At 37.8% G+C, this 27499-nt stretch overlaps 1 protein-coding gene across 3 annotated transcripts; it reads left to right on the plus strand.

Moving 5' to 3' along the window:
- The first annotated feature begins 660 nt into the window (after positions 1-660).
- Positions 661-22200, plus strand: LOC138843000 (UDP-glucuronosyltransferase 2B13-like). Of its 3 annotated transcripts, none has more exons than XM_070048070.1 (6): positions 661-1205; positions 4153-4301; positions 9554-9685; positions 11203-11290; positions 12693-12912; positions 18751-22200. In XM_070048070.1, exons 1-6 carry the CDS (start codon positions 737-739, stop codon positions 19028-19030), a joined length of 1338 nt encoding a protein of 445 aa, XP_069904171.1. In that variant the 5' UTR covers positions 661-736; the 3' UTR covers positions 19031-22200. The 3 variants fall into 3 exon arrangements, with proteins under 3 accessions (XP_069904171.1, XP_002717181.1, XP_069904172.1); XM_002717135.5 differs by having other exon boundaries at positions 662-1457; XM_070048071.1 differs by having other exon boundaries at positions 754-892.
- Positions 22201-27499: the final 5299 nt, after the last annotated feature.

The raw sequence follows: 27499 nt of genomic DNA on the forward strand, positions 1-27499 counted from the left end.
TATTGTATGAATGGGCCTCAAAAACAGTATCATAAGTATTAAGCCAGTCAAAAAAGACAACATATTGTATTATCATATTAAATGAAATGACCCAAAAAGAAAATCTATATAGATAGGAAGTAAATTAGTGTTTGCTAGTGCTTATAATGAGAATTGGCTAAGGACAGAGGGTTTATTTGGTTGGGGGAGGGCAAAATATTCTACAAATGATTGTAGCAGCTTTTACTATTCTGAGGATGCAGTCTAAACTGTTGAATTATATAGCTAAAGTAAGTGAATTGTATAAGTCAATAGAATATTTACTTTCTCCCTTTCTCCCCTACCCCACTCCAGAGAGAGAAAGCTACTGCATTGTGAAATCCAAGACATGTTGAATCAGGTGTATTATTACATAATTTCTAGTCCTGTGTCAAGAGGATTACAGACACAAGTGATGTGCCTGTTCTTGACACTACTCCAAAAATGTTTATATAACATGGATGAAATAGATAAGCAAAGTCATCATCTCTTAATTGGATGTAAGCATTAATCATAAAAGTGTCGTTACACAAATCCATGTAAACGTGAAGTTGTATGGCTTTGGTTTTTTCTGTTTTTCATACAGAGACTCTGATCATTCTTACTAGAGTTTACTTTGACTTGTATAAGTTATATTTTAACCACATGAAGTTTATTCTTGACTACGTTCAAGCGCAGAGGCAGCAACAGTTTGAAAGAAGCTTCACATTTAATCATAATGTCTAGGAAGTGGATTTCGGTTCTGCTACTGCTACAGCTCAGCTGTTACTTCAGCTCTGGGAGAGGTGGAAAGGTGCTGGTGTGGCCGATGGATTACAGTCATTGGATCAATATAAAGACCATCCTGGATGAGCTCATCCAGAGAGGACATGAGGTGACTGTTCTCAAACCTTCAGCTTATGTTCTACTTGATCCCAACAAATCTGCTATTAAATTTGAGACTTTTCCTCTATCAATATCCAGAGATGATTATGAGAAGTATATCACAGAGTCAATCATGAGCTATGTTTTTGAAATGGGAAATTATTCATTTTGGAAATATTATTCAGTACTTCAAGAACTGTCGTGGTTGGATTCTGATTTTTTTGAAAATATCTGTAGAGATGCAGTTTTGAACAAGACACTTGTGACAAAACTGAAAGAATCGAGGTTTGATGTCATTCTTGCAGATGCCCTGTGTCCCTGTGGTGAGCTGCTGGCTGAGCTACTTAAAGTTCCCTTTCTGTATACACACCGCTTCTTTCCAGGCTACACTTATGAAAAGTATAGTGGAGGACTTCTATTTCCCCCTTCCTATGTACCTATTGTTATGTCAGAATTAACTGATAAAATGACTTTCATGCAGAGGGTAAAAAATGTACTGTATGTGCTTTATTTTGACTTTTGGTTCCAAACTTTTAATGAGAAGAAATGGGATAGATTTTACAGTGAAGTTCTAGGTAAGTTATGTTTTCACTGTATATTGTCTGGCCCTAACTTCTTGTGTTTGGAGGTGATTTTCTATGCTTATCAAATCAGAGAAATTTGTCTCTTAAAACTATAATAATGAAATTAAATTATTGGCTGGCGCCGCGGCTCACTAGGCTAATCCTTCGCCTTGCGGCGCCAGCACACCAGGTTCTAGCCCCGGTCGGGGCGCCGTATTCTGTCCCGGTTGCCCCTCTTCCAGGCCAGCTCTCTGCTGTGGCCCGGGAGTGCAGTGGAGGATGGCCCAAGTCCTTGGGTCCTGCACCCCATGGGAGACTAGGATAAGCACCTGGCTCCTGCCATCGGATCAGCGCGATGCGCCGGCCTCAGAGTGCCAGCCGCGGCGGCCATTGGAGGGTGAACCAACGGCAAAGGAAGACCTTTCTCTCTGTCTCTCTCTCTCACTGTCCACTCTGCCTGTCAAAAAAAAAAAAAAAAAAAAAAAAGAAAGAAATTAAATTATAATATGAAATGACCTAACATGTTCAAAGTGCTTCAGAAAACTGTGATTAAGGCTGTCTCTCATACGGGACGTGTTAAGTCATAAAATGAAAGCACTAAGGACTTCTCTAAGCAGCGTTACTGTACTTCTTCTAATTTCATCTTAAAAAACAGTAATTTTAAGTCTCACTGAGGGCCATGCTGAATGTAGACATGTAGATAGAGAACTAACACATGTATTTCCAATTATCTATGGAACATTGAGAAACCTGTTTCCTCTCATGGGAATCAGTTTCCTTGTTTAGAACTTAGAATATTTTATTATAGGCCATACGGAATTCATTCACAGTGGGCAGATGTAGTATACTCCAGACACAGAAAATCAATTATTTGAGGTTTTTAGTGATTGCCCATTTCTTCACTAAGGACTTCCAATTCATTTGCTTTAAAAACCTATAATGGCCAGCACTGAGACTCACTAGACTAATCCTCCTCCTGCGGCGCTGGCATCCCGGGTTCTAGTCCTGGTTGAGCGCCAGATTCTGTCCAGGTTGCTCCTCTTCTAGTCCAGCTCTCTGCTATGGCCTGGAGGGCAGTGGAGGATGGCCCAAGTGCTTGGGCCCTGCACCTGCATGGGAGACCAGGAGAAGCACCTGGCTCCTGGCTTCGGATCTGCGCAGCACGCCAGCTGTAGCAGCCATTTTGTGGGGTGAACCAACGGAAGGAAGACCTTTCTCTGTCTCTCTCTCTCACTATCTAACTCTGCCTGTCAAGAAAAAAAAAAAAAAACACCTATAATGTATATGTGTGGACATATAAAGTATTGCTGTATTAAAAAAAAAAAAACTATGTATCTTCATTAAAGGAAGAAATATCTTAAATTGAGGGTAAAATCAAATCTCAATTTCCACATTTTCTGAAAACTTTACAGGTAGAATTTATAAGTATTTTATATAATCAAATATTATGAGGCACATATCTTGAACCAAGATCAATAGTAGATATGAGGAATTTAGATATTTTCTCTATAAACTTCACAACTGATCTGGACAGCCTAGGATCAAGCTCTTAAACTGGAAAATAATCACAACACTCTTGGGAAAGGGGTATGGTAGGATTAATTGATTATAGAACTCAAATATTTGCTTACATTAACATTTGGTTATTGCTTCAAATTGTTAATTTTTTAAAAAAGTTAACTGACAAAAATTATACGTTTATGTGTAGTAATTTGTGATATGCCTGAGCATGTATACATTGTACACTGTACAATGAGGGTAAATATATTTATTCCCACAAACATTTAACATTTATTTATGGTGCTAACCTCCAAATTGTATCTTCTAGGTTTTATATGTATACTGAACACTAATGTTATCTATAGTCATGCAAGTATGCATTAATCTCCAAATTCCTTATTCCTAACTTGCTATAACTTAGGACATATTAATTAGCCTTTTCATTTCCATCTCTGCCCTCTCAGCCACTTGTTGACACTATCATATTTTTAACTTTTATGAGCTCTTCTGTTCTTTTGCATTTCGCATAACAGTGAGATCATGTGACACCTGCCTTTCTGGGCTTAGTTTATTTCAGTTAACAAAAGGATTCTGGTTTCCATCCATGCCATTGCAGATGACAAGGTTTCATTCCTTTAAGGGCTAAATATATTCCATTGTGTAGATGTACCACGTTGCCTTTCTCCGCTCATCAATGGAGATTTTTAACTTTTAAGCTGTTTGCATTTCTTGCCTATTGTGAACAGTTCTCCAACAAAGATGGAAGAGCAGATGTCACTTTGACAGACAAATTCATTTCCATTCAGAATGTACCCAGCATAGGCATTGCTTGGGCCTTGGTATTTGTTGCTGTCATAGCTTTAAAAAGAAAACAAACACCTGTTAATTGTATAATGTGTTATTTTGACAGTTGTTTATGATAGTGAATATACTAAGTGAGCTACAGATGCAACATTTTCTCATAATTCGTCTGATATTATATACATAATATATGTGATATATGTATTTACATACATATTTACATACATATATCACATATATTATATTATATATAGACATACACCCATATGGTATTTATAGGTGGTTTCAAACCAGAGATACTTTTATTTTAGATACATCATTTAAACCTCTTCAGAAAATCAACTGGCCTATTCCACTGACACTTTTCTCATGTTTTATAATTTTTTTAATATTTTTTTTCCTTCAGGAAGGCCCACTAAATTAACTGAATTAATGGGGAAAGCTGACATGTGGCTCATTCGCACCTACTGGGATGTGGATTTTCCTCGTCCACTCTTGCCAAATGTTGATTTCATTGGAGGGCTCCACTGCAGACCTGCCAAACCCCTGCCCAAGGTAAATCTATTCCAAAATTTTTATGAAAAAAAAGAGTTTCATCATAGGAAGTCTGGTGTTTGATTCCTGAGTGCAGTCAGTCAAGATTTCTAGACTTGAGCCCAAATCATCTTTACTGAAGTAGTGAGAAGACAACGGAACCCATCAGACTTCCTGACTTGCATACTGAGTGTGTTCAGTGATGCATAGCCATCAATACTACAGTGAGGCTTGTGTACAGAGCAGAACTTGGAAGCATCCAGCCTCAGCTAGAGGAGTTCCTTCAGATACTCGGAGTAAGGATGCAGGGAGTCAGGTTTTGGAAATGGCCTAGAAAGTTATGGGATGGATACAGAATTCAAAATTTCACATAAAAAATGAATGATGGCTGGCGCCGCGGCTCACTAGGCTAATCCTCCGCCTTGCGGGGCCGGCACACCGGGTTCTAGTCCCAGTTGGGGCACCAGATTCTGTCCCAGTTGCCCCTCTTCCAGGCCAGCTCTCTGCTGTGGCCCAGGAGTACAGTGGAGGATGGCCCAGGTGCTTGGGCCCTGCACCCCATGGGAGACCAGGAGAAGCACCTGGCTCCTGGCTTTGGATCAGTGCACCGGTGGCGGCGGCCATTGGAGGGTGAACCAATGGCAAAAAGGAAGACCTTTCTCTCTGTCTCTCTCTCTCATTATCCACTCTGCTGGTCAAAAAAAAATGAATGAAAAGATTTTGTACATTTTCATTAATTTTTTAAGGACCTATATGAAAGGAAACTAGTCAACTGAAAATTTGATAATGATAGGAATAATGTGATCCAGTTGTATTTCTACATATCCACACAAATGAATATGCTCTTATTTCATTGAAGATAAAATTTCCTTAGCATTGTCCCTACTCTGATCAACAAAAAAGGAAGTTTATTCATAATTATAAGGTCTGTTAGATCTCATTAGATTTGTCTAATTAGTTGCATAAAGGCAGAAGAAGGTAAATTGAGTACAAATGTATTCTTGAGATTTCTTCATAGTACTTGACCAGATTTGAATTCTGAGTCTCCCAAGTTTAGAAAGCAAAACCAGGAACCAGACACCTGACTTCATCTACAGTCTTTAGAAATTTGTGTAACTATCTCATCTCTTGATAGTCTCCAGGGTGTCTTAAGTTTCTCTGACCTGCCAAGAAGTGACATATTTCCTCATATATAATGTAGTGAACAATGTGATCCACACATTGGACCAGCTTTTCATAGGGATTTTGGAAGCATTGCTATGTAAAGTCAGTCTTAGTTCATTAAATTCAGGTTCTGTATACACCATTATCATTTTTGGCATTCATGTCAGATCCTTAGTAAAATAATCAATGTTAACAATTCATTCTTGTCACAAGAAGAACAGTTCTCTATTGAACTTATATAAATAATTATATTGCCACAATTAAGAACACTCATTTCATGTTTAAAAATTCTGAAAAGATCAGTATAAAGAAAAAGTAAATATTAGCTATTCATAAATGAATACTCTACTAAAGAGTTATGTACTAACCATAAAGGTTAGGTTTTTTTTTTTTTTTTTTTTTTTTTTTTTTTTTTTTTTTTTTTTTGCCAGAGTGTCTTGGCTTTCCATGCCTAAAATACAAAATACTCTCATGGGCTCTTCAGCCAGATCTGAATGCCTTAAGGACTGATTCTGAGGCCATAGTGCTGTTTAAGATATCTGCCCATGAGAGTATTTTAGGCATGGAAAGCCAAGACACTCTGGCAAAAAAAAAAAAAAAAAAAAAAAACCTAAATGATAGATCTCTGCAAGTGAGATCCCAGTAGAAAGAATGGGGCCATCAAAGAAGGAGGTACCTTTCTCTGAAGGGAGGAGAGAACTTACACTTTGACTACGACCTTGTCTGAGTAAGATTGAAGTCAGCGAACTCAAGAGGCTTCCATAGCCTTGGAAACTCATGACTAGAGCCTAGGGAGATTTCTGACGCCATAAACAAGAATGTCAAATTGTTAAGTCAACAACAGGAGTCACTGTGTACTTACTCTCATGTGGGATCTGTCCTTAATGTGTTGTCCAATGTAAATTAATGCTATAACTAGTACTCAAACAGTATTTTACACTTTGTGTTTCTGTGTGGGTGCAAACTGTTGAAATCTTTACTTAATACATACTAAATTGATATTCTGTATATAAAGAGAATTGAAAATGAATCTTGATGTGAATGGAATGGGAGAGGGAGCAGGAGATGGGAGGGGTGCGGGTGGGAGGGAAGTTATGGGGGGAAAATCCATTGTAATACATAAACTGTACTTTGGAAAATTATATTTACTAAATAAAAGTTTAAAAAAATGTAGAACAAAAAATACTAAAAGGGATAAAGTATTAAGTTGTACATCAACAGTCAGGACAAGGGCTGATCAAGTCACTGTTTCTCATAGTGTCCATTTCACTTCAATAGGTTTCCTTTTTGTACTCAGTTAGTTGTCACTGATCAGGGAGAACATATGATATTTGTCCCTTTGGGACTGGCTTATTTCACTCAGCATAATGTTTTCCAGATTCCTCCATTTTGTTGTAAATGACCGGATTTCATTTTTTTTTTTTTTTTTACTGCTGTAAAAAAAAAATACTGATTCACTCCCTAGATGTCCACAATGACCATGGCAGGACCAAACCAAAGCCAGGAGCCAGAAGCCAGGAGCCAGGAGCTTTATCGGGGTTTTCCAATTGGGTGGCAGGGGCCCAAATATTTGGGTCATCTTCTGATGCTTTTCCTAGGCCATTAGCAGGTAGCTGGATTGGAATTTGAACAGTCGGGACACAAATAAGGGCCTATGGGATGCCTTGCCACAGACTGCAATTTTACCCACTATGTCACAACACCAATCCCTATGACAAAATTTAACTTGCATTATCTCTAAAGTTTTAGGATGTCAAAATACCTGAAAACTGCTTTCATGCTGACATACCATAATGACAAACAATGCTAGCCCTCATGACAGCTCATTTATCTGTTGGTCATTTGTAACTACATGTAATTGATAAGCCCATATTTTAACATTATACTTACTATGAAAACTCAGAGGACACAATTATTTGTATTCCATAAATAATAGCAAACAAGTGTTATTTACCAAATATGTATTCAAGTAATTTAAACCTGTAGAACATTTGGATTAATTTTCATATTTCTGAGAATTTTAAGACATTTGATTAATATAATTGCACAATTTGAAAATAACACTAAATAAAATCAAATAAGGATACTAACAATAATTTGTTAAATTTAGTTAATGACAACATCTTGTCAAGTAAAGAAAAGATTTTGGAAATATAGCTCAAATACACGAAGAGATACACATGAAATTTGTATAGACACACCACAGATCTTGGAGATTTCACTCCAAAACCATAGTAGTCAATCAAGTTACTTAGCAATACAAAACAAACTGATTTATCTCCACTTTATATTTTTTCTTGATTGCGTTGCCAACAAAAAACTGGGACAAATTAAGAATATCTACTCAGTAAGGGGCAGTTTTATTTATAAACCAATATTTGTAGGGAAGACATTTAAGAATTTCTTTTGTCAGGTGAATGGCTCATCTTATGGAAGCTGTGGACTTTGCTTTAGGCTGAGAAAATGGATATCTTGCAGCCTCTGGATGTTGCCTATGTGCATTCTAGCAGATAGACTGTTGTCAACTTCCTCTTAGGCTTTTTCTTTTCAACATCAAGCATTTGCTTGGAGGGACATTGAATTATTGAGAGCCCCGGATTTGGCCAGGCAACGAAGAATAAGTGACTTTGGGAAGCTGAGGGACTGAAGTGGGAAGGCAGGTCCAGCAGGGTGGACAGATGAGGCTAGCAGTCTGGGATGTGAAGGACACATCAAAAATTGCAAGAGTGATGGGGGCAGAGAATGAAGGTGATACTAGGAGGAAGGAAAAATGGACATGTTGGGAAGGGGGAGGTCTCAGAAGAATCAATGAGGAGAGACCATAAATTCCCCAAAGTGGGAAAGAATTTCCTATTATTGGTACTAAAGGCATAGCCACAAGAAAGGGAGCAGAAAGGATTGAAGGAGCAGATCCTCAGCAGCAATTTGAAAAGGCCTGGGCTGAGATGTCCCCATGGGAGAAGTCAGTTACAGATCAACCTCACAAAGAGCCAGCAAGTCAGAGGATAATCCGCATTCCAGAGAAAGAGTCAGCAAGAAACATGATCAAACAGTAAGTAGCTTTTGGTCAAAGAGGCCTGAAAATCTCACCAGTCCCTGCTTGCCTGGGACTCTAATTCATCCCCATATAACAAAGACACCTAAGTCTTCTTCAGCTTTTTCTCTCAAATTCTATATCCAACATGGAGAACACACAGATTCAAAATAACCAGAATGTGTTCTTACTAGCTCTGTGTAGGTCTCCACAGAGCAATGGCTTGAGCGTTTGACTCACGAAATGATCCCAGATCGATGAGTCAGGAGTGCAAACAAAGGCTTCAAAGGTGTACACTTGTGACTTGGGTGAGAGGCCCAGGACGCCAAAATGTATCTGAGCCTCTCTGAACTGTAGCACCACAACGATTAAAGAAAGTCAGGATTCATGACACTGATAAACACAATAAGGCAGACCTTATCCAAGATCTCCACAATAAATACAGAGAGCATTGCAATAGTATTTTATAGAAAAGGAGAGAAAGAGGGATCCACTCAGGGTATAGTAGGAGAAAGGGGAAGAGAAGGTGCTATGTGGGGATCACTGAATAGAAAATTATTACAGGAAACAGTAAGAGTCAGGGAGATTCTGGTCACACAAGATCACTGCTGAAGGCAGACGAGGGTAGTCAGACTTCAGCTAGGAAAGGAGGAGGAGGCATCTGAGGACTTAGGGAAAGTGGTCGCATGTTAAGGGTAATGATTCTTATTACACTCTGGTAGATTCTTGTTAAATTTAGCTGGATCAAAATTAGCAAAATTTGGAATGAAGTTCTAAATTATCTCTACAGATTAGCTTTACTAAATCTGTCCTTATTTTGGACAACATAGAGAAGAATACGTAGACACCCAGTGAAGATGGCTATTTGAGAAGCAATGTTAGAGGAGCCTCAGCAGATTGTGTCACGGTTCGTCATGGCTTTGTTATGCAATGAATCTGTTATAATTCTTAAGTACACATATACACACACCCATACACACACTGGCTTGTACTTACAAAATAATAATTATTATCCTTTTAATAACATGTGCTCTGCTGCTGCTCTTTTGTGATGGAACAACTCCTTTCTTCACAGGAAATAGAAGACTTTGTGCAGAGCTCTGGGGAAGAGGGAGTGGTGGTGTTTTCCCTGGGGTCCATGGTCAGCAAAGTGACAGAGGAAAGGACCAATGTGATTGCACTAGCCCTTGCTCAGCTTCCACAAAAGGTCAGAAATGTGCCCTAATGGTGTTTGGTACTGTAAACACTGTTAAAATCTCTAAAAGTCTGGTTATAGAATCTTCCTCTGTCAATTAGACTGCTATATCTGTAATTTTTCTCCAAAATCAATTTTAAAAGAAGAATATGCATGGCTTATGATAAACAGTACAGAATTTGCTGTTGGTTGAACAAAATATTTTACATTAATATTTTGATCAGTAAGAAGTTACGCCTAACAGATGCAGTGGGGGTTGATATTGTAATGGTATTGCAGGCTGGCACACAGTGATCACCAAATAAGGCCTTGTCCTTTCCTCCTTTTCCATGCAGGATATAGTTGTTATAAAAAAAAAGCAATATGTTAATGAATAATTGCACTAGCTCAGTAATGATAAGCAGGTGTTAATAAGAGTGGATTGAATCGCATGATATAGTCTTCCCATGGAATTCAAGCCTTTACCTCTTCTGTACTTTGGAATGGGCATATTTGGTGTGCTGTTCAAAGAGCAGAAGGGCAGGACTCTGGAAGCTTGTGTCTCATCAACAAATTTGATTTAAAGAAAGTGAAAAGCCACCCTTCCCTGGTGGATATGGCTTTGCTATCTAAATTAGGAAGATGTAAGTGAAAGGTCCAGAGGGGATTCTGTCTTTGAGATGAACCCGGTGCATAATAAATGGTGGGCTCAGTAAAGTCAAACATTATAAAAAAATAATTTATGAAGCAAGTAAACTCCCTTAAATATCATTCTAAAAGAAAAAGGAAACAGATTGTTATGGAATTTGTAAGAAAAGAGCTAGTATAAAACATAGGTACAACAAATAAAATAATTGTGTATTCATTAGTAATTTGCTATAGATTTTTACTAGAGGTAAAGTATCTATCGGCCGGCGCTGCGGCTCACTAGGCTAATCCTCCGCCTTGCGGCGCCGGCACACATGGTTCTAGTCCCGGTCGGGGCGCCTGATTCTGTCCCGGTTGCCCCTCTTCCAGGCCAGCTCTCTGCTGTGGCCCGGGAGTGCAGTGGAGGCTGGCCCAAGTCCTTGGGCCCTGCACCCCATGGGAGACCAGGATAATTACCTGGCTCCTGCCATCGGATCAGCGCAGTGTGCCGGCCACAGCGCGTTGGCCGCGGCGGCCATTGGAGGGTGAACCAATGGCAAAGGAAGACCTTTCTCTCTGTCTCTCTCACTCTCTACTCTGCCTGTCAAGAAATAAAAAAATAAATTAATTAATTAAAAAATAGAATAAAGTATCTATCAATAACTTAAATACATGAATTTGTCGTTGATGAGTTCATTTGTCTAATCTGGCTTGCATTCCACACCTAGCTGAATATAAAAATAAGGACAGAAACTGTGGATATTCTTGTTTAATACTTTTCATTACTTAGCATCTCTTCTATTATTTTCTATCTCTGTCCTGGAAAAGGCACTTGACTTTGTAAATTGTTAACCTTTTTAGAGCTCTTAACACTTTGTGATTTGGAATTTGACTCCGGAAAGATCTTTTCTTATTCTGAATAGGTTCTATGGAGATTTGATGGCAAGAAACCAGATACCTTAGGACCCAATACTCAGCTATATAAGTGGATCCCCCAGAATGACCTTCTTGGTAAGACTCTGAAGAACAAATCCTAAAACATAGTGACAACTTGATAACAATTGAATGCAAAATAAATCTATTAAATATTCATTAATGAAAATAGCAAAAATTAATAACAAAATAACTCCTGGGGCAGGTGTTTGGTGTAACACTTCAGGAAGCCTGCATTCCCTATTAGATTGCCTAGATTTGAGTGTCATCTAGCTCCCTGTTCCAGCTCACTGCTTATACATACCTTGGGAGGCACCAGTTCAGATGGCTCAAGAATTTAGGAACCTGCATCTCTATGGGAGACCTGGATTGAGTTCCTGACACCTGTCTTGGCCTGGCCCAGCCTCACGATTGTGGGGAATTTGGAAGCAAACAGTGATGTGGATAATATCTGTGTTTCCTTGCCTTTTATAAACAAAATGAATAAATAAAAAATTAAAACAGCTCTACCCGTGTTATGGTATAACAGATAAAGCAATTGTGTGTGACCCCGGCATCTCATATGGTTGCCAATTAGAGTCCCCACTGTTCCACTTGCCATTCAGCTCCCTGCTAATGGCCTGGGAAAAGCAGCAGAAGATGGCCTTAAGCATCCGGGTCCCTGCATATGGGACACCCGGATGAAGCTTCTGTCTATTCATTTCTTCCTGTCCCAACTCTAGCTGTTGCTGCTATTTGGGGAGTAAACCAACAGATGGAATCTCTCTCTCTCTCTCTCTCTCTCTGTAACTCTTTCAAATAAATAAATAAATAAATCTGTCTTTAAAAAAATTTAAAATAACCTGAATGTTTTTCTTGTGTATTTCTTAGTCCTAGAGAATAAAAATATTTAAAAAAATTGACATTTTATTGTATTCAGTTACGTATTTTATGGCTACTATCAAAATATCTATTTTAGTTTTAATTACCTCTCATGGATAATTCTTCAGTAACTTCCTGGGTTGTCTATCTCCTCTTTTTACAGTTTTCACCTATGCCTCTCCTACTATAAGAGTATTATAAAGCCATGAACACTAACATCCTTGCAGTGATTATGACTCTGCATTTTCTAGGGAAAAGAATTCAGTGTTTATCAGGAAGGAACAGTGTGCTTCATGATGAAGTATAGCCTCTCCTTCCTTTGAAGCCAGCACCATGACCCTCTCACCTTAATCTAATTAAGATGATGCTATCTTACTTGCCTTCCATTTTCGCACAGCTGTTTCTTTATCTAGGATGCACTTTTTCATTTTGTTCACCCACCTCTCCAGTGGCCTTGGTTGCTTCTTCTTCTGAGAATTGAAAACAATTTAAATACAGTTTCATGACCATAAAAATATGTTGTCTAGAAAACATGTTATTTTACAATTGCCTTGTGTTTTTCTCTTTATATTTTGAAAAATTATAATTAATAATTTTTCTGACATTCACTAAATCCTAGGACATCCCAAAACCAAAGCTTTCATAACTCATGGTGGAACCAACGGCATCTATGAGGCAATCTACCATGGTATCCCTATGGTGGGCCTTCCTTTGTTTGCCGAGCAAGCTGATAACATCATCCGCATGGTGGCCAAGGGAGCAGCTGTTAGATTGGACTTGATCACAATGTCAAGTGCAGATTTGCTCGCTGCAGTGAAGACAGTTATTAATGACCCTTTGTGAGTATAACAATGATTTTTTAACATATAGACCAATCTTGTCATCCCTGAGTGTGGGCATCATCTGTTCTTTTAGTTTTAATTATGAGAAAAGTGAAAGCATGTAATTACTGTGAAATGTGCTTTTCTTTTCAGTTATTTGAAAGTTGCAAATTTATCACATTGATTTACTGCTTGCTTAACAGGTAATTAAACAATGTTGCACACAAGTTTTAAAGTATATAACTAAATGTAAAGGTGACGTTTTTGGATTTTATATTGAAATTGAAAAAATATGATAGAATATTTAAATTCAATGCCTAAATTTCTGAAAATACAAGTTTGTTCTGCTCAATAATTGCTTTTTAATTTTACCATTACTTTAAAATGTTTTATGATACATTTTAGATATCATGATATTTATCTGCTTAAAGTGCAAAAACATATTAATGTCCTCTATTTTAAGAGTCTCTCATCAAAATAAAATTTTGACACTTTTTCTTATCATACCAAAAATACCTTTATATGCTATAAAAGTAACTCTGACCTTAATGTCAAGACCTACGTAACCACTAATTTAGAGTTAGCCTAATCTGGATATTTCCTACAAATGGAATCCTAAAATGTATAGTCTTGCAAGTGGCATCTTTCTTTTTTTTAATTTTTTAATTTTTATTATTTTTTTGACAGAGTGGACAGTGAGAGAGAGAGACAGAGAGAAAGGTCTTCCTTTGCCGTTGGTTCACCCTCCAATGGCCACTGCAGCCAGCGTGCTGCGGCCTGCACACCGCTCTGATCCAAAGCCAGGAGCCAGGTGCTTCTCCTGGTCTCCCATGTGGGTGCAGGGCCCAAGCACTTGGGCCACCCTCCACTGCACTCCCGGGCCACAGCAGAGAGCTGGCCTGGAAGAGGAGAAACTGGGACAGAATCTGGTGCCCCAACCAGGACTAGAACCAGTGTGCTGGCGCCGCAGGCGGAGGATTAGCCCATTTAGCCATGGCTCTGGCCGAGTGGCATCTTTCTTTTAGCATGAGTTTAGTTAGTAAGCTAGATCTTAGTTTCGTCCAGATTGTTCCTACGTTACTCCATTTTTTCTGTTTGTTGTTCAATAATGTTTTTTGGTCTGGATATATCTCATTTTATATATGTGCATTTCTCAGATTTGTGATGTTTTGGTGTTTCATATTGGATTATAACAAATTTGGCAAGAAACAAACATATAGTATCAAAGAGTGGAATTGTTTCATCATATACAAATTTCTTGTTAATGAAAATGTTTCAAAATACTTCCTAAAGTAGTTGCGACATTTTCATTACTACATGTAGTATAGAAGGGATTCAACTCCTCCACATCATTGCTAAAATTTTTCATTACTATTATTATTATTGTTATTGCTATTATATTGAATGTCAAGTAATTATCTCTTTGAGCCCTTGATTTCCATTTCTCTTATGATTCAAGAAGGCATACATATTTTTATGTGTTTACTGACTATTCAATTATCTTCTTTGGATAAATGACTATTCTAATTTTTGCTTCTTTATACTAGGTTATTTGTTATCTTTTTCTTGATTGTCAGAATTCTTTTTATATAACGGATATGAACTCCTTATTTATTGGAAATAAAATTTCCCAAGGCTGTTGTTATGGCACAGTGGATTAAACTACTGCTGTGACACTGGCATCCCATTTCAGAGTTGGTTTGAACCTTGTTTTTCCTGTCTGATCTGACATTCTGGTGGTGCACTTGGAGAGGCTGTGGGAGATAGCCCAGTTGTTGAGACCATGCCACCCACAAGAGAGACCAAGATGGAGTTCCTGTACTCTGGCAATGGCCTGGCCCAGTCCTGGCTGTTGGAGCCATTTGGGAAGTGAACCTGAGAATGGAAGATTTTTTTTTCTTGTGCTCTGTCTCTGTCTCTTCCTCTCTCTTCATTGCTCTGTCAAACATATAATTAAATAAATCATTTTTTAAACTAGAGAAAACGAAGAATAGAAAATACATGCAATTCAGATTGAAAAAATAATTTAAATAGGAATATATCAGAACTTATTTTGGCCATAAGGAGATTGATTAATCCTTCAAAGACAAAGGTTCTCAAACTGGAGCCCAAAAATGCAATATAGACCCTGTTTATGAGACTTGCTTAATGTAAGTTACAAATCCATTTAAGCAGTAATTGTGAGCTGTTGTGGCTAGACTAATACCAGTCTTGAGATAAAAATCATTTCTAAAAATAGAGAGAATGTTTAATAATGTTAATTAGTGTATCTTTTGAAATAATACAAATCTCAATTCGTATACAGCTCCTCATTAAACTTCAAAAAAAAAAAAAACAAAGTAAAGTGATATAAAGAAAAATACAAACACACAGATCTGTATTCATGGCATGAATATTTTAAATGCCTCATATATTAACAGAAAATGGTAAAAAAGTAATAATTAACATTTGAAGACACAAACAGAGGCTTCAAAACAGTCATGAAAAATTCAAATTATCTATTAATTCAACTTTTGCAAAACATTCTTATGTGTTCTCACACATAATGAAACTAAAACATGGTAATCTGGGAGCAAAACTTAATATGTGGAGATCTTTAAAATACTCACCTAATTAAAAATACTGCAGATTTCAATTTTTTTCATCAAAATAAATAACTTTTAGGGTCGGCACTGCGGCTCAATAGGCTAATCCTCCACCTGCGGCACCGGCACACCGGGTTCTAGTCTCGGTTGGAGTGCCAGATTCTGTCCCAGTTTCTCCTCTTCCAGTCTAGCTCTCTGCAGTGGCCCAGGAGTGCAGTGGAGGATGGCCCAAGTCCTTGGGCCCTGCACCTGCATGGGAGACCAGGAGAAGCACCTGGCTCCTGGCTTTGGAGCAGGGTGCAGTGCACCGGCCCCAGCAGTCATTGAGGGGTGAACCAACGGAAAAGGAAGACCTTTTTCTCTGTCTCTCTCTCTCACTGTCCATTCTACCTGTCGAAAAAAATTAAATAAATAAAAATAAATAAATAAATAATTTTTAATTCTATTTCATTGATCTTCTTGAAATTTCCTCATATATACTCATACATGTGTGTATATTTGTGTATATATATATACACACATACATAATTGTAATGTAACTGGAAACACACATTTCTAGAGTATATGGAGAGGTACTGAAATTAATTATATGCTGAGCTATTACCTAAACTCAGCAAATTTGAAAAGATTCAAACCAAAAAGGATATAGGGGTGGAACCTTGGCACAAGATATATACATCCCATATCTGAGTGCCTGGGTTCAACTCCTTGTTCTGCTTCTGAATTTAGCTTTCTACTAATACATGCTCTTGGAAGCAGCAGGTGATGCCTCAAACATTGAGTCACTGACACCAATGCAGGAGATTTGGATTGAGACTCCAGCTCTTGGCTTCTTCCTGGCCCAGCTTGGGCTATTGCAAGCATTTGTGGAGTAAATAAGTAAACGGAAGATCTCACTCTATGATATTCTCTCTCTCTGTCTTTCAAATAAAATTAAAATAAATAAATAATATCAAGAAAAAATGTATTGTAGAGAATATGCAGAAAAAGAAAAAAAACCCCTCTATCTTGGGAAGTATGTAAAGCAGTTCAAGTAATTAAAAATAAAAATAGGCCGGCGCCGCGGCTCACTAGGCTAATCCTCCGCCTAGCGGCGCCGGCACACCGGGTTCTAGTCCCGGTCGGGGCGCCGGATTCTGTCCCGGTTGCCCCTCTTCCAGGCCAGCCCTCTGCTGTGGCCAGGGAGTGCAGTGGAGGATGGCCCAGGTGCTTGGGCCCTGCACCCCATGGGAGACCAGGAAAAGCACCTGGCTCCTGGCTCCTGCCATCGGATCAGCGCGGTGCGCCGGCCGCAGCGCGCCGGCCGCGGCGGCCATTGGAGGGTGAACCAACGGCAAAGGAAGACCTTTCTCTCTGTCTCTCTCTCTCACTGTCCACTCTGCCTGTCAAAAAAAAAAAAAAAAAAAAAAAAAAAAAGTAAAAATAAGCATGCACTTTATCTCAGCAATTAGGTACGTACAGATATATAGAAATATATAAACCAAAAGTTACGCCCAAAATGTGAATAGCAACATTAAAAGTAATGATGAAAAATTAACAACCCAAATGGCTATTGGCCATAATTGAGAAATAATCTATGATGTTGAAACATGATGGATTATAGTACAGCAAAACAATTAACCAGTGACTTCCCCACAAAAGACACAGATGAATGCATAGTTTAAGTTTTCAGTACATTATCATGCAGAATTAATCTATGGCATAGAATCAGAACAGAAATTACTTAGGGGAAGGAAGTAGTACTTAAGCACTCCCACAATACAGGGCGCTTCTATTCAGATGTGCAGGTATCTTCATGTGATTAATAGGTATATTGATTTCTTCCTTTACTATTATTTTCAAACAAATTTTGAAGTTGCTTGCAGTTCATTTAGGATATGTACATATTTTCTTATTAAATGAAACAATTAAGTTGTGCAAACTACTTGTATATTTTTAAATACTGGGATTAAAGACCAAATAAATACAAAACATTATAGGAAGTGCGAAGATGTGCTAGCCTATCTTGTTATGAAAATGTTCTCAGAAATTGTTCATGCCAACGTATCCATTATGAAGTAAAAATATAACTTGAGAAATACCAGAGAATAAGGATCCAGGAGACATAATATAAAGGTATTAAAATGAAAATATATTGGTAGCTTCAAGGGAATACTACAATTTTGCCTACAAAAGAGTGGAAACATAGGAGAAAACATTTCCAGTGTGTCACCCTAGAGAGTCCAATAGCCCAAAGATATTTTGCATTTTATTCTAAATAGATGAGAAGCAAGATAGAAGTATGAGCAAAACAAGATTGTGATTCAATGTGTTATAGAAAAAAATTAAAGAAAATATGAAAAGAAGTAAGAGAAAGATTGGGAATCAGGGAGGGAAGGAGAATAGGGTGGGGAAAGTCATTATGTTCTTAAAACTGTATGTATGAGATACATAAAATTTGTTCCATTTATATAAATTTTAAAAATTAATAAAAATAAAGCATGATTTCAGTTTCTGAAAGTAGTATAGACAGTTGAGGGTAGAAAACAAACAGGAAACTGAGATGAAAGAGGCATTCACCACAATGACCCAACTCCCCCTGAAAAGATTTAAGATGACCATTCTCAAAATGCATTTCCACCATCTCATTATAACATTTAGGATGGTTCTTTACCATTTTCTCTGCTGGGAAAGATTTCCTTTTCCATGGGATTTTTCATTTTCACTTTGGAGAATCTATTTCAGTGAGAATGCATTCCAATTTAGAATTCCAACTTCTAAATTGATCCAAGCAAAAACACACCACTCTGATAGCTACAGGGCTTATTTTTTTTTTAATTTTTAAAGATTTATTTATTTATTTGAAAGTCAGAGTTACACCGAGAGAAGAGAGGCAGAGAGAGAGAGAAAGAGAGAGAGGTTTTCCATCTGATGGTTCACTCCCCAATTTGCCACAATGGCCAGAGCTGCACCAATCCGAAGCCAGGAGCCAGGAGTTTCTTCTGGGTCTACCACACAGGTGCAAGGGCCAAAGGACTTGGGCCATCTTGTACAGCTTTCCCAGGCCATAGCAGAGAGCTAGATTGGAAGAGGAGCAGCCGGGACTAGAACCGGTACCCATATGGGATGCTGGCACTTCAGGCCAGGGCATTAACCCACTGCACCATAGCACCAGCCCTATAGGACTTATTTTGAGTGAACATTATAAGCCTTTCATCAACCTCTTGTGACTTGATATTCTTTGCCAATTTAATTTCTTTTCAATGTTGCTATCTTTATGTTTCTCCTTTAGATATAAAGAGAATGCTATGAGGTTATCAAGGATTCACCACGATCAGCCCACGAAGCCCCTGGATCGAGCAGTCTTCTGGGTAGAGTTTGTCATGCGCCACAAGGGAGCCAGACACCTTAGGGCTGCAGCTCACAACCTCACCTGGTTCCAGTACCACTCTCTGGATGTGATTTGCTTCCTGCTGGCCTGTGTGGCCATTGCTATGTTCATCATCATAAAAGGTTGTCTGTTTTGTTACCAGAAGTTTACTACAGCTGGAGAGAAGAACAAAAGGGATTAGTAGTATCTTGGCTGGAAGTTGAAAGGCTTAATAGACAGGAGGTCTCCAGGTTCATCTAGCAAGAAGAAGTCGTGATGCAAGAATTCCTACTTCCTGTGACAAATCAACTTTTCACAACTTAGCTGCAGAATTGAAAATTTATTTTCCAGAAATGTACAAGCATTGAAGAGTTAAGAAACATTTCAGGTCAAAAAGAAAACAAAAAGAACTGAGAAAAATAAAACTCAAACTGCAAAAGTACATAATTGAAATTTAATGTTGAAATTCATGTTATATCAATAATATTAGTGAACTTACCTATGGTTCACAAGCTCTAGAGGCACAAAAGAGCATTAAGAAATCCAGTCCTACTGTCGATCAGATTTGCAAGTACTCAGAATACTTTAACTTCTTTTTTGACAGAATTGACTTTAACTTTTTTCTGAGGAAAGTAGTAAATAATTTGAACTATGCTTAAAACAACTCACTTTTACTTTTGATTTTGGAGACCAATAGTGATACTTGACTGCTGCCTTACATGCAGCCTCACAGAAAAAGTCATTCCTCAGTGGAGTGCACACGGATTTTGAAATATAACTGCCTCTTTCCTGTTATTGTGAAACAGCACTGGTTGGGAAATTATTTTTTAATGCTTATTTATTCAATTTTTCTTTTTTAAATATAGATGGAGAGCAAGCGAGAGAGAGAGAGTGTGTGAGAGAGAGTACTAGGGCTCTTTCATCCACTGTTGCATTCCTCAACTGCTCCCAAGAGCCAGGGTTGGCTTGGTCCAGGGAGTCTGATATTGGCTATGGACTGAGGCTGCTGTGTCACAGCACTAGCACCAACATATGATGATAAAAGTCACTAATATAAAGGAAATGGAAGTTAAGTCAACAAGTACTTTTCTCATAAGAACCTGAGGCAACTACTTCTGAGGGAGTATAATTTGGAACTACATATTCAACTAAAATTGAAGCATGCTGTTTTACCCTTGAATTCTAACTGTAAGAATCAGTGGTGGCCGGCGCCACGGCTCACTTGGCTAATCCTCTGCCTGTGGCACTGGCACACCAGGTTCTAGTCCTGGTTGGGGCACCGGGTTCTGTCCCGGTTGCTCCTCTTCGAGTCCAGCTCTCTGCTGTGGCCCAGGAAGGCAGTGGAGGGTGGCCCAAGTGCTTGGGTCCTGCACCCACGTGGAGACCAGGAGGAAGCACCTGGCTCCTGGCTTTAGATTGGCGCAGCGCGCCAACCATAGCAGCCATTTGGGAGGTGAACCAACGGAAAGGAAGACCTTCCTCTCTCTCTCTCTTACTCTTTCTCTCTCTCTCTCTCACTAACGCTGCCTGTCAAAAAAAAAAAAAAAAAAAAAAAGGAATCAGTGGTGCAGAAATCTCTCCGTATTCACACATTTATGAAAGTTGTATTCCCTTTAGAGCATACCTGTCAATTGGCACACTTCCAGTGAAAGTTATTGGTATACAGGCAATACAGAGAATGGGTGTATTATAAACAACCATTGGATGATCTCCTCTATAGAGAAATAAAAATCCAGAAACTAAAAAATATTAGGGAGGGTCAGCTGCTGTCACTCATTGTCTCCTTGAGTCACATCAGGACTGCAGACATCTTAGTCATATTTGCTTACAAGATGCACAGATCTAGATTCTTGTAGGCCTAATGGCCCATGTTGGGAGAGCCTAAAATTAAACCAGGTCAGATGCCAAAGTATACATAAAATGCAAATGAATCATTAAATAATTTAAAAATGGAATAAATGTTTACTGCCTCCTGGAATATAGCCCGGGAACCCGAATGCAAGATTAGTACGCATCTGTAATGCGTAGCAACTGCAGCCTGGGATTTAAAAGCCGGTATTTCCAAAGGAACAATTAATTTAAAATGGAGGTTATTCACAGTTTACAGACTTAGCATCTGCCTGTTTAGCATATGCAATATAAAGCAAAGTAGTGGTAGATTTATAAAAATGTCAGATAATTGATGATATATGTATGCTAATTGTTTTTGCATAATCCACTTGTATTTCTCCCTTGTGATCTTTAGTAAGATATCGTAAGGAGTTTGTGCCTTTTGCCTTTTATGATTTAAATGTTCTAAGTTGAAAGAATTTATATATATGTTGTGTGTGTCATATTTTACTTTGGAATTTCTAGATATTTGTTGTTGAAATCAGAGAATTTAAAGATATCTGTATTTTTCCTTGACATGTCTAAACAGTATTTTTGAACTGAAATTCCCAGGTTATGTTGTTTTTCTAAGTAGGTATAATTTAGGAGGCCTGTTTACTTTGCTGATAACCATGACTTAAATGAAGCTTATTGTAATGTGAAGAATTTCATATGTTATTGCTTTCATCCTTTGCATATTTGTAGTTACTTTATTCTCTGGGGGCAAATTATTATTTTAATTGCTTTTACTTCTGGTGAGCTATCTGTGTTGCAAAAGTTGATTATGGTATTACCTACTTATGTAGAATTTCCTCTAGAAACTGACATGTACTGAAACATAAGGTTTATGACTGAAATGTAAATGTGGAAATTGAAGCATTGTTATTATTTTTTGAATATGTAAGAATGTCTAGGTTATTTTTCTGTAAAAAAAAATATTATTTTGTATAAAATATTATATATATACACATACATATATACATATATTTGTATTATATATATGCTTGTACACAAACAAAATGCACTAATTATATTTAATTCCAAAGAAAATAATTTTAATGTTTAATCTTTCTACCTCTGCATTGCTGACCTTTGACATATTATTTTCATGAGTTAATTATGTGATTAATTAATGAAATGAGCATTTGGGATGGTGGTTAAGCCACAGCGTAAGGCACCCTTATCCATTATCCCATATAAGGGTGCCTGGGATTGAGTCCTGCCTGTGGTCCTGATTCCAATAGCTTGCTAATGCACAAAGGGGAGGCGGATCTTTCTCATTTAGTGGCGTCCCAACCACGTTTGTGGGAGAATCGAAAGGAGTTCCTGGTTCCTGGCGTCAGCCTGATCTAGCCGTGGCTACTATTGTCACTTAGGGGCTGAACAAGTGAGTCAGAAATTTCTCAGTGTTTGTGTTTTTCTCTGCCTCTTTGTCTCTTTTTTTCACTTTGTTTCTTTGCCTCTGAAATCAATAAAATACATAAAAATTTTTACAAAGGAAAACTAATTTGTGAAATAAACGTATTGACACAGAATATCAAACTGTAAGATGAAAATTCACATTCTATCCTCAATTTGTTAGTGTCATGCAGAATATTTGAATGAGCATGGCATCACATGTACTGTTTATTTTATTTATTTGGGGCCAAATTTTAATTAATATATTAAAATGTATGACTTTTATCAATAGATATAGAATATAAGTGTTATAAATTTTAGGATTTTGCTGTGATTTTAAATCAATGAATTTTATAATAGATTAGTAACCTCAGATGCCTGACTTCACATAGGTATATTTATATCAACTTTGCTACTTAAATCCAAATATATGGCAATCTTTGAATCAAGTGATTTTGCCTACCCTTTGAACTCTAGCAAAGCTTTTGCTGTCTTAAAGCAAGCAATTGCAGAGGAAGTGCTAGAGCTTAAATTCCAATGTTCAGTGAGGAAATGAAACATATTCTCTGAATACAGTAAAAATTTTTAGATACACCATAAGTGAATCATAAAAAAATTTCAATAAGCTTAAAGGACTGATCACTTAAAGTATGTTCTAAGACTACAATGGAATGGCACTTACATAAAATAATGACAAGAAATTTGGAAAATTCAAAATTAACTAGGAATTAAACATACTCTAAAATAATAAATGGATACATGTAAAATCAAAAGGAAAATGACAAAGTAATTTTAAAAATTGGAAAGATTCATAATCTTAAGGGAAAACAGGATTTAGAAGGAAATGTACACCTTTTTAATGCTTACATTAAAAAGGAAGACAGATTTCAAGGCAGTAACATAGTTTTGTATTGTAGGGAGTTACAAGAGAAAAAAAATAACTCAAAGTTATTGTAAAAGGAAATGACAGAGATCATAGGCAGATTCTGTCCCGGTTGCAATTAAAAAAGAACATGGAATGAAAAGAATCCATATTGGAAAGGAAGAAGTAAACTGTATTGGCAAATAACAAATATTATTCAGATTTTATCTTAAGGAAGCTATTAGAAAAATACTAGTCTACTTTTGAACTCTGTGTCTCTATTAGAAAAGAAATGAGCCAAAATTAAGAGTGAACTCAAGTGTTTGTTTTAAATAATGTTTGGAAACCCTTGAGCTGTTATTTGCAAATATTGTAATTTAATAAACATATGTGATTAATCTGATAACAAAAACCCAAAACAGTAAGAGGTTTGAAAAAACTCACATTGTACTTGGGAAAACTGGAATTAGAGTAGTATTTCAAATAATGGAAACCAGACTGAATAATCTTGGAAAGGTATTTCTAGGAGTGAGATAAAATTAGATGATTGGGAACTCAATGAGATGTTTACATATACATCTGTTACTTTTAGTAGCTTTAGAGAGAAAACATATGCATGTTAAATTCTATCTTGGTTACTTTGATAAACCAAGGGGAGGTTAAAACAACATTTATAGTGTGATTCCAATATACAACAAACATATGCAAGAGTGGAGACAGAGGAGCCCATCCAGGGAAGTCCAAAGGAAGGATGTGCCAGGTGGGAGTTGAGAACACAGGAAGCCTAAAGGGACTGGAGTGAGAACATTCTCAGTGACTTCTAGGAAAAACTAGAAGATCAATGTGCCTAGACCAGAGTGTGTATGTAGAAAATGATGGAGGAAGACCCTTCCAAGGAGGAAATTGGGAGGATCTGGTGGTCCAAAGGATGCTTATAAATATTATTCTAAATGTAATAAGAAGTCAAGATGGAAATGCTGAATAAGCCAGTATAGTAATAGAATGTGTGTGGAAAATATTCTGGCTAATAGATAGAGATTAGACAGTAAATGCAGAAGTGAAATCTAGAATGAGAGACTGGCTAAGAGGACATTCACTCACCATGTCACAAGTCCTCTTTAAAAGCTTTGGGATGGGATGCCATGATGACTGAATAGAAACAGATGTGCTGATTTTGATGAGAGGAAGATAACAAAACAAAACAAACAAACAAACAAACAAAAACAGGGGAGGACTTGCATTCCTGGGAGATAGTTGATGTTTTCAGTGAAAAGTCTATAGAAGGAAGAGAGACTTCATGGTGCAGCAAGCATTGTATAGGCATGCTGCAGCTTGCAGGACACCACCAGTGACTCCAATGGCTGGCGGCTATGAGGAGGCCACCTTCCCAGAGTGAGGAGAGAGGAGTCTGCAGAGACCTGTGATCCACTGGTGACCCTGTCTGGGGAAGAGACCCACAGTCCCCACTGACTTTGAGCCCAGGCAGATGAGTTGGCAGGGGGCAAGATGCCCACTTCAATTCATTCTGGGATCACACATTGCAACCCTTCCCCACCCTTCCATGGCACCCAGCTACCAGTGAGAGGAGCACCATCATCTCAGTGACTTTGACTCCAAGCAGATGAGCTGATGGGGGACAGTGTGCCCACTTAACTCAGTGAATGGAGGACACATTGCTTCCCTCCTCTCCCCCTCCAAGGTGCCCAGCGACTAGCAGGGTGGGGAATGCCATCTTCCCAAAATAAGAACAGTGGAGTCTAGCATGGAGAGTTAACAGGGTCAGGGTGCCCACATGGCATGCATCTTTCCTCCCTTCATCCTGCCAAAGTACCAAATTCAGGGGCAGGGTAGCTCTTTTTGGCTGGGGAAGCTTACAGGGCAGAGTCGATAACTAGCAGCTTGTGATTGCAAGAACCCTTCACCCTGTGACTATACAATAGGCTATGAAACTCATTAGGGAGTGGAGTGTGTTTGGGTCTTTGAGTAACTGCTGACCCTGTCTCCAGAAGCTCAATTTCTTGAGTGCTAGGAACAAACATCATGTAGGGCTTCATGCTCATACTGTGGAGCACATAGAATCTTTGTGTGGTTCTTGCACCTGAGTGACTGAGTATTATAAGCCAAAAAATGTTCACCTTGGCACAGGGAAAGGCAGAGGCAGTGATCATGCCAGCCAGAGAAACCATTCCCTCTCCCTACTGACTACAGAGGAGAACTATCATAAATAATTTGAGTATTACCATGGACTTTTGCTCCACAAACAAATGCTGGTCAGAGTAACCAGGCCACACTCAGCACATACTTCTGGGTACCCCATCAATGTGCAGGCATCCCGCTACACAGAAAGTCACATTCCCAATAACAAAAACTTCAGAGGAGATATCAACAAATATTTCTCCAGAAGCCTAAAATAAGTGTAGAAATACAAGAAACACAAACAAGAAATACCATAAAACTCTCCAAAGAGAAACACAATAATACTTCAATATTAGACTGTGTAGATAAAATTAATGAAATGCCTGAAAATGTCTTCAAAAGACTGATGCTAAGATTACTCAAAAAATACAGAGAAGCAATTGCATGAGAAAGAAGTCTGTGATTGTCATGGATGAGAAATTCTACTGGGAAATAGAAACATTAAAGAAAAATCAAGCTGAAATATTAGAAATGAAGAGTCAATGTCAAATATAAATTACAGCTGAAAGCCTGAACAACAGACTTGGTAAGGCAGGAAAAGAATTTCAGAGGTGAAAGACAGAGCTTCTGAAATATATCAGTCAGATGATAAAAAGAAGAAAAAAATTGAAAAAACAAAAACAATGTTCATAATCTACAGGATAGCCTCAAACAACAAAAATTGCATGACTTAGACATTCCTAAAGGAGTGGAAAACTGAATAGCTTAGAAAACTTATTTAATGAAATAATTGGACATTTCCCTTATTTGGACAAAGATATGGGTATGGATACAGAAAGCATGTAGAACCCTAAATAGACAGTCAGTCTAGAGTACTCTACTCAGCAAAGCTCTCATTTTCAAATGAAGGTGAATTAAAGACCTTCCAAAGCAAACAGAAATTGAAAGAATTTGCCATCACCCAGCTAGCCTTACAAATGATACTTTTGTGTGCATATACATAGAAACAGAAAGATAACCAGGGTTACAATAGAATGTGAAGGCAGAAAGCCTCCTAATTATAGTACAAAGGAGATCCAAAACAAACAACAGGAGCATTTATAGAAAAACTACAAGAACAAATCATTAATTATCAAAAGTAAGTTTGAATGCAAATGGCCTAATTTCTCCATTTAAAAGACATAGACTAGTTGAATACATTAAAAAGCAAGAACAATCTATATGTTGTCTACAAGAAACATACCTGATCAACAAAGACACACAAAATCAAAGTGAAAAGATGGAAATAGATATTCCATGCAAATGGGCATCAAAAACAAGCAGGAGTAGCTATCTTAACATCAAACAAAATAGACATTGAGACAAACACTGTTAAAAGAGAAAAAGGTCATTTTTTTTTAATCATTAAGGGTTCAACTCAACAGGAAGATGTGATTATGGTAAATGTAGACGCATCCAATACAGGAGCACCCAGGCATATAAAACAAGTGTTAATAATCAAAAGGGAGACATATGCTCCAATACAATCATAATGGGAGATTTCAACATCACACTTTCATCAAATGACTGATCCAATCAACCAAAAAAGAAATCAGCAAAAAAATAACATAGATAATTTACACTATTGACCAAATGGATATAATTTATATGTACAGAACATTGCATCACATAGCCATAGCCATTGAAAAACTTTTTTTTTATTAGTGCATGGAACATTTGTTAGGATAGACCATATGCTAGGCAACAAACTAAGTCTCAACAATTTCTTTTAAAATGAAATTATACCATATATCTTTTCTGATAACTGTGGAATGAAGCTGGAAATTAATAACTTAAGAAACTCTAGAAAATATACAAGCACATGGAGACTGAGCAACATGCTCAAATGAACAGTGGGTCTGAGAAGAAATTTAAATGGAAATCAAAATATTCCCTGAAACAAATGAGGATGACAACACAGGATATCAAAACTTATGGGACAGAGGTCGGCACTGTGGCATAGCGGGTAAGGTCACCATCTGTGGTGCCAGCATCCCATATGGGCACTAGTTTGAGGCCTGGCTACTTGACTTTCAATATAGCTCTCCGCTGTACCCTAGGAAAGTAGAGGAAGATGGCTCAAGTCCAGGGGTCCCTGCACCCATGGGGGATACTTGGAGGAAGCTTCTGACTCCTGGCTTTGAATCAGCACAGCTCCAGCCATTGTGGCCATCTGCGGAGTGAACCAGTAGATAGAAGACCTCTCTCTCTCTCTGTCTCTCTCTCTGTCTCTGCCTCCCTGTAACTCTGCCTTTGAAAAATAAATAAATAAGTTAATTAATTAATTAATTAATAATCTTAAAAAAAACTTATGAGATACAGCAAAAAGAGTGTTAAAAGGAAACTTTATGGTAATTAGTGCCTACA

This window comes from Oryctolagus cuniculus, chromosome 8 (genome assembly GCF_964237555.1).
Source record: "Oryctolagus cuniculus chromosome 8, mOryCun1.1, whole genome shotgun sequence".
Classification (NCBI taxonomy): domain Eukaryota; kingdom Metazoa; phylum Chordata; class Mammalia; order Lagomorpha; family Leporidae; genus Oryctolagus; species Oryctolagus cuniculus.